The sequence below is a fragment of the Lampris incognitus genome, chromosome 2 (assembly GCF_029633865.1).
Source record: "Lampris incognitus isolate fLamInc1 chromosome 2, fLamInc1.hap2, whole genome shotgun sequence".
NCBI classification, from domain to species: Eukaryota; Metazoa; Chordata; class Actinopteri; order Lampriformes; family Lampridae; genus Lampris; species Lampris incognitus.
The window spans coordinates 149,702,980-149,715,420 of record NC_079212.1 but is presented as its reverse complement, the minus strand read 5'-3'; the positions used below and the strand labels follow the sequence as shown (position 1 = coordinate 149,715,420).

Sequence of the window (12,441 nt, the reverse complement as noted above, 5' to 3'; positions counted from 1 at the left end):
ACGAGTGAAGTCCGGGTAGTGGTTGAACTTCGACCCCCACGTCCGTAAGAAACACCGCTCCCGCTGGAGGACTGGACGGTTGTCGAAGGGTTTGAAACCAAAATAAATGGCAAGGTGGGCCAAATAGAGTCCTGTGTGTCCCCCCTCCTTCCTTGATCATGATGATGATGATGAGAGACTGAGGGCCCCCCACAACACCTGGGGCCCCACCCAACTAGAACACAACGCAGAGCTAATGATGAGAGTGACGGGCATGCAGCAGGCTGACCAGCACAGAACAGCATAGGACTGCCCCCGTTACATTGGTGCCGTGACCCTCCTGGATCCTGAGAGCGACATCAGTTGCTCGCCGCGGGAGGCTGCTGTCGTCATCAAGCCCCAGACGTCCTCAGGTATTTCTATAGACTGTACGCTCATGTTACAGTGGACTGGAGTTGAGCTGTGTGGACACTGGACAGTCATAGCTGTGGTTACCATGGACTGGGCTTGTGAACAGGACATTTGTATATATTGAAGGAAGAAAAACACACGAGGAAAAAAAGGTTAATGTTGATGTGATTGAAGGACTCGTGTGAATAATCTATTGATCTAAACTACTGGATATGTGCATATGTGATTAATCTATTAGTGAATTTGTTGATTGTGTGTGATTGTTTCAATCTCTTAGTGATTTCTAGATTCAATTATTTAAATGAATTGAGCTTTTCACTTTTTTATTTTATTTTTTATTTTATCTGAGTGTTAGAGGTAGGAACATGGCAGAGGGTGGTTCGTACGTAGGTGGGGGTAACATTGCTGATCAGGATCTTTTGGATCGCCAGTGTGCTATGGAGAGGGGGTACCAGTTAGATGTGGGTGGGGGTTTACGGCTAGGTGTAGGTAGGAGTTTCGGGCAGCTCTTAGAGGGCGGGGAACCAGACACCAGAGCACCAGGACCTAGAGACCCGACCACATTTGGCACTCCTCAGTTCACCTCCACACGCTACATAGAACGGGCCAGGCCAGGTATCAGCGAAGGGGCTGTGCTAGGTAACAGCAAGCAGCCAGTGGGTGAGTTAGCCACGCTCATTACTCAGTTAGCAGAGAAGATAGGAGAGTCAATCACTGCTAAGCTGCAGGAAGCACAAATGCTTAGAAACACACACACAGACAGTGCTAGGTCTGCTGAACAGCGTTTGGAGACAGCTCCTAGTGTTAGAGTAGTGATGCAGACAGACGCTAGGGAGCCTCCTATTTTCAGGGGCGATAGCTCTGATAAGTTTACAGTTCATGAGTGGGAGAGCCTTATGACTTTGTATTTGAGGAAGCGAGCCATTCCAGTTAGTGAGCAGTCACATGAGATTCTAGCTAAGCTTATGGGGAAAGCAGGGGACGTGGTGAGGATAAAGCTGCGCAACACATCTGTCGACCACATAGCGAACCCCCACATTATTTTTGATGTACTGAAGCAACACTTTAGTGACCTCACATACTCGAGCATGCCCCTGGCGGACTTTTACAGTACGCTGCCCAAGCCAGGTGAGGACGCTATGGAGTATTGGATTAGGCTTAATAAAACAGTGGAGGTGGCTGACGAATGCTTGAAGTGGCAGGGGCGTAGTATTGAAGAGCCAAGCCACGAGGTAAGCATGATGTTTATCAAACACTGTCCAGATCAGTCTCTTGCCAATGTTTTTAAGTTCAAGTCCGCAGGGAAATGGTCTGCTAGCGAGATCCAGGAGAGGCTTGATGAGCACATGCTGGAGAGGAAGTCCCGTGTTGCTGCAGGTGGACAACGTGAAGCAGGCGCGGTAGAGCATAGGTTCCATTCACAGGTTCATGTCCCTGTAGTCGACATGGCTCCCGACTTGAACACGACCGTGCCGGTGGTGCCATCTCCCGTCCCGGCTCATGCGTCATCTCCTATACCATTTTGTGCAGGGTCTCCTACACCGTCTCCCGCACCGTCTCCCGCACCTGTCTCTGGCGGTGATGACTATATGAGGAGTTTGGTGAGCTTGCTAGACCGTTTGGTCACAATGCAGACTCAGGTTCCAGTTAGCGCTGCTGTCCGGACACCGACGCTGACTCAACCGCCAGCTAACGCCGCAGGGCGGGTGCCAGACGCACCACAGAGGTTGTGCAGGGTTTGTAAGTCTCCGGATTACTCCACATTTTCCCACTGCAGCCGGGAGAACCGATGTATAAACTGTTTGTCTCCTGGTCATTGGAAGAGGGACTGTCCTCACCCTCAGCCGCCCAACCAGCTCCGTTCTCAGCCTGGTGGAAGAGCTGGTCATCAGTCTCGTCCGTTAAACTACTAAACCCACACCTAGAGAGGGATGGTGTGGGTAATGTAGATGTATCCCTCACTGATGTCTCCGACCTGGCTCACTTGTATGAAGACAAGTGTGCCAAAGCACCTCAGGGTTCGCGTATGGTCATTCAGGCGACACAGAGGATTCAGGCTTTCAGTGACTTGTTCTATGCTCCTGTTCTTGTCAACCAGAGTGTGCAGCTTAATGGCATGTTGAATACTGGCTCTATGTCATGCAGTATCAGTGAAAATGCAGTAGAGAAGCTCCGCTCTGGGGGTGTTTTACCTGAGAAGCAGCAGCCTGAAGAGAACATTGTCTTGATTGGCTGCGGTGGTCTGGAGACTAGGCCTGATGGTTTTTATGACCTCAACATGCAGCTTTATGGTGTTTCCTTTGTCATACCCACTCTGGTCGTGCCCGGTCAGCATGATGATCTGATAGTCGGCACAAACGTCATTAAACATGTGGCCCATGTACTCAAGAGTGGTACTGAGTACTGGGACATCGCGTCCAGACAGGAACATGTGCCTATGTCAGCTGGAAGCACTGTTGTTGTGGAGCCGACAGACTCCAAGGCCATGCCACGCAGTGTCCTCGTAGGTCGACTTGTCACACCGCTCTGGGGTGATAGGTGGGTACCCATGACTGTTGTCAATCCATCTGACAAAGCCATCACACTGAAAAGGAACTGCAAGTTGGCTGATGTGTTTCCATGCTTGGCGATTGAGGACTTTAATGTTTTCCAGGGACTGCAATCAGTTGCAGGGAGGCATGAGTCCAACGCCACAGATAGTGCCTGTCCCCCTGTCCAGCCGGCTAGGAGTTTGTCAGAGCTCGGACTCAGTGACATTGACCTCAGCTCCTGTCAGGTTAGTGAGGCATGCAAGTCCCAGCTCACTCAGCTGCTCACCGAGTACCATGACATCTTCTCCAGGGACTCTCTGGACTGTGGCGAGGTCACAGGATACACACATCGCATCCATCTGGTGGATGAGCGCCCCTTTCGCTTGCCCTACAGGAGGGTTCCCCCAGCCCACTATCAGAAGTTGAGACAGGTTCTCACTGATATGGAGGAGAAAGGGATTATCCGAAGTCCTCGAGCGCATACGCTTCACCGCTGGTTATGGTATGGAAGAAGGATGGCGGGCTTCGGATCTGCACTGATTTCAGATGGCTGAATGCTCGGACCTTGAAAGACGCTCATCCCTTGCCACACCAGTCGGACTGTCTTGCCGCGCTGGGTGGTAACTGCCTCTTTAGTACGATGGACCTCACCTCTGGCTTCTTCAACATCCCAATGCATGAAGATGACAAGAAGTACACTGCTTTCACGACTCCCCTTGGGTTGCATGAATACAATCGCATGCCACAGGGCCTTTGTAATAGCCCTGCAGCCTTCATGAGAATGATGATTGGGATCTTTGGGGATCTGAACTTCACGAAGCTTTTGTGCTATCTTGATGATCTTCTTGTCTTCGCGCCATCAGAGGTTGAGGCTCTGTCGAGGCTCCGCACTGTGTTTCAGAGGTTGAGGGAGAACAACTTGAAACTGGCTCCGAAGAAGTGTCATCTGCTGCAGAAGCGGGTGCGGTTTTTGGGCCACGTGGTTGATGGCGGAGGTGTGTCTGTCGATCCCTCCAAAGTAGAGGTCATCTCCAACATGACAGTGCAGGATCTCATGGAAGGTGATGGGTGCACGCCTTCTGTTCGTAGGATCAAATCTTTCCTTGGTATGGTATTTTACTACCAGCATTTCCTCCCGAACTGCTCCTCTGTGGCTAAGCCCCTGTTCGCCCTTACAGCTGGACAAAAGAGGAGGGGGAGGTCAGCTAAGGATAAGAAGCCCCATGGCAGCTTCCGTAAGCTTACCTCCGCAGACTGGACGGTGGAATGTGGGGAAGCATTTGATCTGTTGAAGACGATGTTACTGGAGTGTGTGGTGCTTGCCCATCCAGACTTTGAGGTGCCTTTCATTTTGTCGGTCGATGCGTCTTTGGACGGACTCGGCGCGGTGCTGTCTCAAGTGCCCCGAGGAGAGTCTAAGGCCAGACCTGTTGGTTTTGCAAGCAAGTCCCTCAGTGCCTCACAGCGGAAGTATCCAGCTCATAGACTGGAGTTCATGGCGCTGAAGTGGAGTGTTTGTGAAAAGTTCAGCCACTGGCTGAAGGGTCAAAGCTTCACCGTTTGGACAGATAATAATCCGCTGACTTATCTCCTAACGAAGCCGAAGCTTGACGCGTGTGAGATCCGCTGGGTGTCTAAGTTGGCGTCTTACACTTTCGATCTCAAACACCTGCCAGGGAAGAAAAACGTGGTGGCGGATGCCTTGAGTCGCGACCCTTTTTCCAAGCCCGTCAGTCAGAGGCTACTTGGGGAGCCCTACCCGGCCCTTGTTCAGGAAGCCGACGGGGTTGAGGGGGACTCTGTGCAGGATGTTTTCAGACTCAGTTGCCAGTCCCAAACAGTGAGTAGTGCGCGATCTGGGTTTGCTTGTGATGCAGCTGAGGTCAGGGCTTTTTGTCAAGCCAAATGTGACTGGCCTGATGCATCAGTATTCACAGCACTCAGTTTGGTCCAGCACGTTCAGCATCTGTCGGGTGGTCAGGATACACTGCCAATGTTATCCACCGAGGAGCTCAGGTTGAGTCAGGAGCAGGATCCCTGCATCTCCAAGGTGTTGCCCTTTGTCGCTGTTCGGAAGCGGCCATCGAGACGTGAGAGGCATGGTGCTGACCAGAAGGTCCTCAGGCTGCTGAAACAGTGGGAGAAGTTGGAAGTCAATGATGGTGTCTTGTACAGGGTGACAAAGGACCCAGTGTCCAAGCAGAGGAGGTCCCAGTATGTTTTACCTCTGAGTCTGAAAGACAAGGCACTGTCTGGCATCCACGATCACGCTGGTCATCAGGGCCAGGACCGTACTCTCTCTCTTGCAAGGCAGCGTTTTTATTGGCCTGACATGGAGAGGGATATCAGAGCATATGTCAGATGCTGTCGGAGATGTGTGTTTGGGAAGACCCCAGAGCCAGCTGCTTGCGCGCCCCTGGAGAGCATTAAAACCTCCGCACCGATGCAGCTTGTGTGTATGGATTTCTGGTCCGCTGAGGACAGTAAGCAGCGGTCGGTCGATGTCCTAGTGGTTACTGACCACTTCACTAAGCTTGCTCACGCGTTCCCCTGCGCCAATCAGACAGCGAAGCAGGTCGCCAAGAAACTCTGGGATCATGTATTCTGTGTTTACGGGTTTCCGGAGAGAATACATTCTGACCAGGGCACAAACTTTGAGAGCAACCTGATTGCAGAGCTTCTCAAGTTGGCGGGTGTAGCGAAGTCCCACACGACGGCCTACCATCCTATGGGTAATGGCGGGACAGAGCGGTTTAATCGCACGATGGGGAATATGCTCCGTTCCCTTCCGCTTCAGCAGAAGCAACAGTGGCCTCAGCAGATCCATTCTCTCACGCTCGCGTACAATGCCACTGTTCACGAGACCACGGGTTACGCGCCTTTCTTCCTGATGTATGGGCGTGTCCCAAGACTGCCGTTGGATGTTATGTTCAGGCAGGTTTTGCATGACCCTCACGTTGTTGATTATGACTCTTATGCTCAGTCTCTGCTTTCCTGTCTAAGGAGTGCAATGGAGATCGCTCAGAAGCACTCCACGGCTGAGCAGCAGCATCAGGCGCGACAGTACAACAGACATGCCAAGGGCACTGTCCTGTCTGTCGGGGATCGTGTTTTGGTTGCGAACCAGAGTGAGCGAGGGAAGAGAAAGTTGGCTGACAAATGGGAGAACGGAGTGTACACCGTTGTCGGTGTCAACCCCAATATCCACGTCTACAAGATTCAGGATGCAGAGGGGCACACCAGAGTGGTGCACAGGAACCGTTTGTTGGAGGTCAACTTCTTGCCCCTACCTGAGTTAGATCAGGGTGAGGAGTCCAGTACAACCAGTCAGTTGCTTGACTGCGCAGAGTCCGATGAGGAGGACAGTGCAGATGGCCTGACGGTCTCAGGGGATGCAGGGGGGCTAGCAGTCTCATCACTTGGAGACTCGCCTAGATCTGAGTGGGCAGAAGCGGAAGAGTTCATTCCGTCTAGTCTGGTAGTCAGTCCTGTGGGGGCCACTGCTCAGTCTCCACCCAACACACACGCACCACACAACACACATGCACCACACATAGAGGCATCACACTCACTCGATGTAGGTGTTATATCTCACACTGATTCGCACACAGGGGCACCACCCTCACTCGATACAGATGCTGCAGCTCGCACTGTCTCACGCACACAAGTAGAGAGCGATGGTCGGGTTAGGACACGCACAGGGAGGGTGGTGAGGTCAGTGAACAGGTTAATAGAATCTATGGCTCAGATGCCATTTCTACGGAATGTGAGGGTTTGAACTTTGATGGAGGTTGGAGTCATTCAAACTAGTTTAATGTGAGTTATTAGGTGTCTATCAGACAGGGTTGTTTTGGGCCAAGTGCATGGTGTGGCGTATCAGGCGTCACATTGATCTAAGGGAATTCTGAGACTTGATCAACCTCATTATTTTCTGGACCTCGTAACCGAGGTAGCTCCTAAGTTGACTGGAGGACTAGGTCCTTCTTTTCACTTGTGCCAGTAGTCGGTGATGGACTTTTCCTTTCCTCTTTCTCTTTTTATCCTGCTGTCAGGATGTTGGTGAATTTCAGGAGGGGTGAATGTAACCAGGTTAAAATTAATGTTTTTATTTTATTTTGTTTGAGTATGAAATATCACCAAATCCTGTCTGTGTGCTGTTATTTGTGTTTACTACATTTTATTTTATGTCATTATTTACTTTTATGTATGTTTTCCAACGACCGTCATATACATGTACTGTCGCTTTAAGAGAGAGGTCTTGTGGGTACACGGAAGAGGAAACGCGGGAGAGGCCATTTTTGTTTTGTGGGAGGAGTCTCAAGCAGCAATCGAGCCGAGCCACACGTGTTTCTTACCGTAGGACAGTTTTTTTTTTGCTGGTTGAGGAGAACGTAACTTTGAGTATCCCTGTAAGAAGATACTGCAAGCTGTGGGATAAAATACTTGTTTATCCTTTCTTACATCGGAGTCCCGTGGACGGTTTCTCCTTCTAACGCACACGAGTGAAGTCCGGGTAGTGGTTGAACTTCGACCCCCACGTCCGTAAGAAACACCGCTCCCGCTGGAGGACTGGACGTTTGTCGAAGAGTTTGAAACCAAAATAAATGGCAAGGTGGGCCAAATAGAGTCCTGTGTGTCCCCCCTCCTTCCTTGATCATGATGATGATGATGATGATGAGAGACTGAGGGCCCCCCACAACACCTGGGGCCCCACCCAACTAGAACACAACGCAGAGCTAATGATGAGAGTGACGGGCATGCAGCAGGCTGACCAGCATAGAACAGCATAGGACTGCCCCCATTACACTAGTAAATATCATTATGTGACAAGTAAATATCGTAATGTTACTAGTAAATATAATTTGGCTAGCAGATATCATTGTATAGCTAATAAATATAATGTGACCAGTAAATATCATAATATTACCATTAAATATCATAATGTGGCCAGTAAATATCATAATGTGACTAGTAAATATAATTTGGCTAGCAGATATCATTCTATAGCTAATAAATATAATGTGACCAGTAAATATCATAATGTGGCCAGTAAATATCATAATGTGGCCAGTAAATATCATAATGTGGCCAGTAAATATCATAATGTGGATAGTAAATATCAGTAGGTGTTACTGAGTGGGATTGACGAAAACAAAGTAAATGAGTGTGAGTCCTCCATTTAAGAACACAGGAGCCGGACCGGCTGACTGATTCTCGTGTGTGAAGGACGGAGGACAGCATTTCACACACATCCTTATACTCCCCTAACGTGTCCTGTCTCCTCTGTAGGAGTCTGGGCTAGAGGAGGTGGAGCATCTTCTGAGGAGGCCGAGGAGCAGAGTGAAGGAGCGCCTGGTGGAGGTGATGCTGGAGCTGGTGGCCTCCTGCAAGTAAGTCAGTGTCTCTCTGTCTTCACTCAGCTGGCCTCATTAGTTTACATGTTTGGGATATTACAAACCCAACCTGGAACAAGTGGACGGTATGGAAAATGCAGATAAAAAGAAGCAGTGATTTCTAAAGGTACTTTGACTTGTACTTCATAGCAGACTGTATGAACACAGTATGTTTCACGCTTTGTAGATATGCATCCATATATACCAGCTTTATGATAACCAGCTTTCCCTGCGTCATCCCAGGGAAGGTTATCAAAGAAGGATTTGGACTTGTCATAGTAAGTAAGATATACATCCAAGATGGCGGCGCGCTGGACACAGCGGCTACTGTGGTTCCCTGTTCAGTGTCGTGTTTTCTTTGTTAGTTGTAAGTTTACTTACAAGTGTAGGTCGTCCTGAGCTCTTCTACAGCCATCAGGACCTGTTAAACCTCAGAACTGATTACTCACTTCCCTCCACCATCACGGACAACTCCCCATCCATATGATCCGCTCACCGGCCTCGCAGTGGAAACACTGCCCCCTGTCGGCAACGTGAACAGAAGAGGGGGAAACGTGGCGGGCTACATGCTAAGCTAAGTAGCACTCCCTTCACAGTGTCCCTCCCCAGCATCTTCATGGCTAATGACCGGTGGTTAGCTAACAACATGGAGGAGATGAGACTCAGGCTGTCCTCTCAGAAAAGGCTGCAGAACTGCTGTCTGATGATGTTTACGGAGACTTGGCTCAACAGCAACATGGCGACTCGGCAGTCGAGCTAGCGGGCCGCACAGCCTTCCGTGCCGACAGGACAGCGGACTCCGGCAAGACCCGCGGAGGAGGTTTGAGTATTTATGTCAGTAACTCTTGGTGCAACAATATAAAGATGGTTGAAAGGCATAGCTCTGCTGATCTGGAGCTCCTTATGATTCAGTGCAGGCCTTTCTACCTGCCCAGGGAGCTAACGGCCATTACCATCACCGCTGTATACATCACCCCATATGCTAATGCTAAGGTAGCACTTAAGCTGCTACAATGTGCCATCAGCAGACAACAGACCCAACACCCGGACAATGCCTTTATCATAGGTGGTGACTTTAATCAGGCTAACCTCAGGGCTGTATTGCCCAAATCCCATCAGCATGTCTCCTGCCCCACTAGGGGACAAAACACCCTGGACCATCTCTATACAAACATTAAGGACTCATACAAAGCTACTTCCTGCCCCCACGTGGGGCATTCTGACCACCTCTGCCTGTTCCTGGTCCCAGCCTACAAACCCCTAATAAAACGGGTCAAGCCAGCAGTAAAGACAATCACTGTCTGGCCAGAAGGAGCAGTCTCTGAACTCCAGGACTGTTTTGACAACACAGACTGGAGTATTTTTGCACATTCAGCTACCCATGGCTCCCATACAGACATTAATGAACAGACATCTGCCATACTAGCCTACATTAACTTTTGCACTGTGAGTGTCACAACAAAAAAATCAATCTGCACCTTTCCAAACCAGAAACGCTGGATGACCAGTGAGGTCCGGCAGCTGCTGAAAGTCCAGGATGCAGCGTTCAAGTCAGGTAACTGTGAGGCCTACAGCGCAGCCAGATCCAACCTCACAAAGGGCATCAGAACAGCCAAACATAAATATCCCCTACGAATAGAGGACCACTTTCACAATAACTCTGATCCTCGGCGAATGTGGCAAGGCATTCAGTCTATCACAGACTACAAAAGCTCCAATAGCGGTCCCACTGTTCATGATGCCTCCCTGCCAGACAAGCTAAATCATTTCTATGCCTGCTTCGACAAGGACAATACTTACCCAGCCACAAAAATCCCCAGCCACCCAGAAAACCAGGTGCTCACTCTATCGATCGCAGAGGTCAGAGAATCACTGCGCAGAGTGAACACACGGAAGGCTGCCGGACCGGACGGCATACCAGGTTGGGTCCTCTGGGAATGTGGCGACCAGCTGGCTGAGGTCTTCACAACTATATTTAACCTCTCACTGTCCCAATCCATTGTCACGGCATGCTTTAAGACCACCTCTATCATTCCTGTCCCCAAGAAACCAACATCCACATGTCTGAATGACTACCGACCCAAAGCACTCACCTCCATTGCCATGAAGTGCTTTGAGAGACTGGTTCTGGCTCACATCAAAAACATTACCCCCCCCCCCATTCGAGTCACATCAGTTTGCCTACCGCCCCAAAAGGTCTACTGAGGACGCCATTGCCACTGCCCTGAACTTTGCTCTGACCCACCTTGAACTTAACAACACATACATCCGGATGCTGTTTATAGATTACAGCTCTGCCTTCAACACTATCATCCCCGCCAAACTCCTCACCCTTGGCCTCAACCCCTCCCTCTGTAACTGGATCCTGGACTTCCTGACCAGCAGACCTCAGTCTGTTAGGTTAGGTGACCACACCTCCTCCACCCTGACCCTCAGCACAGGTGCCCCTCAAGGCTGTGTTCTGAGCCCCCTCCTTTTCTCCCTCTTTACCCACGACTGCCTGCCAACTCACCCTTCAAATGTTATAGTTAAGTTTGCAGAGGACACCACAGTCATTTGCCGTATCACCAACAATGACGAGATGGCCTACAGGGACGAGATTCAGCACCTCACATTATGGTGTACTACCAACAATCTTGTCCTCAGTGTGCAGAAGATGAAGGAGCTGATTGTGGACTTCAGGAGGTCTAGAAGATGCAGCCACTCCCCCATACACATCAATGGGGTGGAAGTGGAGCATGTTTCCAGCTTTAAATTCCTTGGAGTCCACATCAGTGAGGACCTTTCGTGGACATTAAACACCCTGGCCCTTGTGAAAAAGGCCCAACAATGCCTGCATTTCCTGAGGAGGCTGAGGAGCCCCCGTCTACCCCCCCAAAATTCTCACCAACTTCTACCACTGCACCATAGAGAGCATCCTGACCATCTGCATCTCAGTGTGGTACGGCAACTGCACCTCAGTAGACCAGAAAGCTCTGCAGCGGGTCGCCAAGGCGGCCCAGCATATCACCGGTACCCAGCTCCCAGCCATAAAAGACATTTGTCATAAACGCTGCCTTCGAAGGGGTCTGAGCATCAGCAGAGATCCCACCCACCCATCCATGGACTGTTCTCCCCCCTGCACTCTGGGAGGCGCTACAGGAGCCTCAGAGCCCGCACTACCAGGCTCAAAAAGAGCTTCTTTCCACAAGCTGTTGCCCACCTGAACCTGGCTACCTACTGAATGTCTGTAGATATTTTTAAAGATGTTGTACTCCAGCTCTTTTTTAACTTATTTTTAGCTTTTGGTCTTCATGTGTGTATATCTTATGCTGTGTTTGCTGTGTTTCTGTGTGTCTGTCTTGCAATGTTTGGTGAAGCCACAGCCCTCAATTCATTTTTAACATGTGCCTGCACATTGTTTGTAATGACAATAAATTGAATTGAATTGAATTAACAGGAGGTCGCCACGGGCTCCTCCTCCTCACCAGTCCCATCATTAGCCTAATGCTCAGAGTCAGTGTTGTCTTCATTCAGAGCCTTCTCTGGTTTGCCACCTTTCAGTTTCAGCTTTCTCTGGAACTCCTTGTCAGTTTCGTCTTTGTTGAACTTGGCATTGGCACTCTCGAAATCAATGTCCTCCTCAAACTTCATTGGGCCATTCCTGCGTATGTTGAATTTTCCCCTGCCGCGGTTACCTCCTCCATGGCTCCGATGGGCACATGGACCACCTGACGCTTGGTGCCTGCTGGGGTCCCGGGTTTCAGAGATATGCTCATTATCTGGTTGAGGCTCTTTGTGAACCCCAGGGCCTTTTCTCTGCTCAAGGAGGTCTGGGGGCTTCTGGTTACCACCAGTAGTGGTGGTAGGCCCAGGGGCTGCTCCGGCCACTAAACTCTTCTGTCTGACAGGGACAGGTGGAGCAAGAGCAAACGATGGGGTAATCTGCACTGACTGCTCCAGAGGGGGACTCTTCCTTAGAGGCTCTGATTTTGGACTAGTTTGTCCTCCTCCAGCAGCCCCAAACTGCTGAGGTGCCATGGGGCTTGAACCAAACTGGCTGTAAGATGGGACAGCGGCCCTGCTAAATGGTACAAAGGACCCCACAGACAGGAATGATGTTGTGGCTGCAGCATTGGTGGATTCAA

At 50.2% G+C, this 12,441-nt stretch overlaps 1 protein-coding gene across 1 annotated transcript in view; it reads left to right on the top strand.

Annotated features, from left to right (window-relative positions):
- fer1l4 (fer-1 like family member 4) overlaps window positions 1-12,441 on the top strand; it is a 222,256-nt gene that overhangs the window by 87,045 nt on the left and 122,770 nt on the right. Inside the window, exon 18 of the mRNA XM_056301923.1 lies at window positions 8,211-8,311. Within this exon, the coding sequence (XP_056157898.1) occupies window positions 8,211-8,311 (101 nt within the window). The remainder of the gene's footprint in view (window positions 1-8,210; window positions 8,312-12,441) is intronic.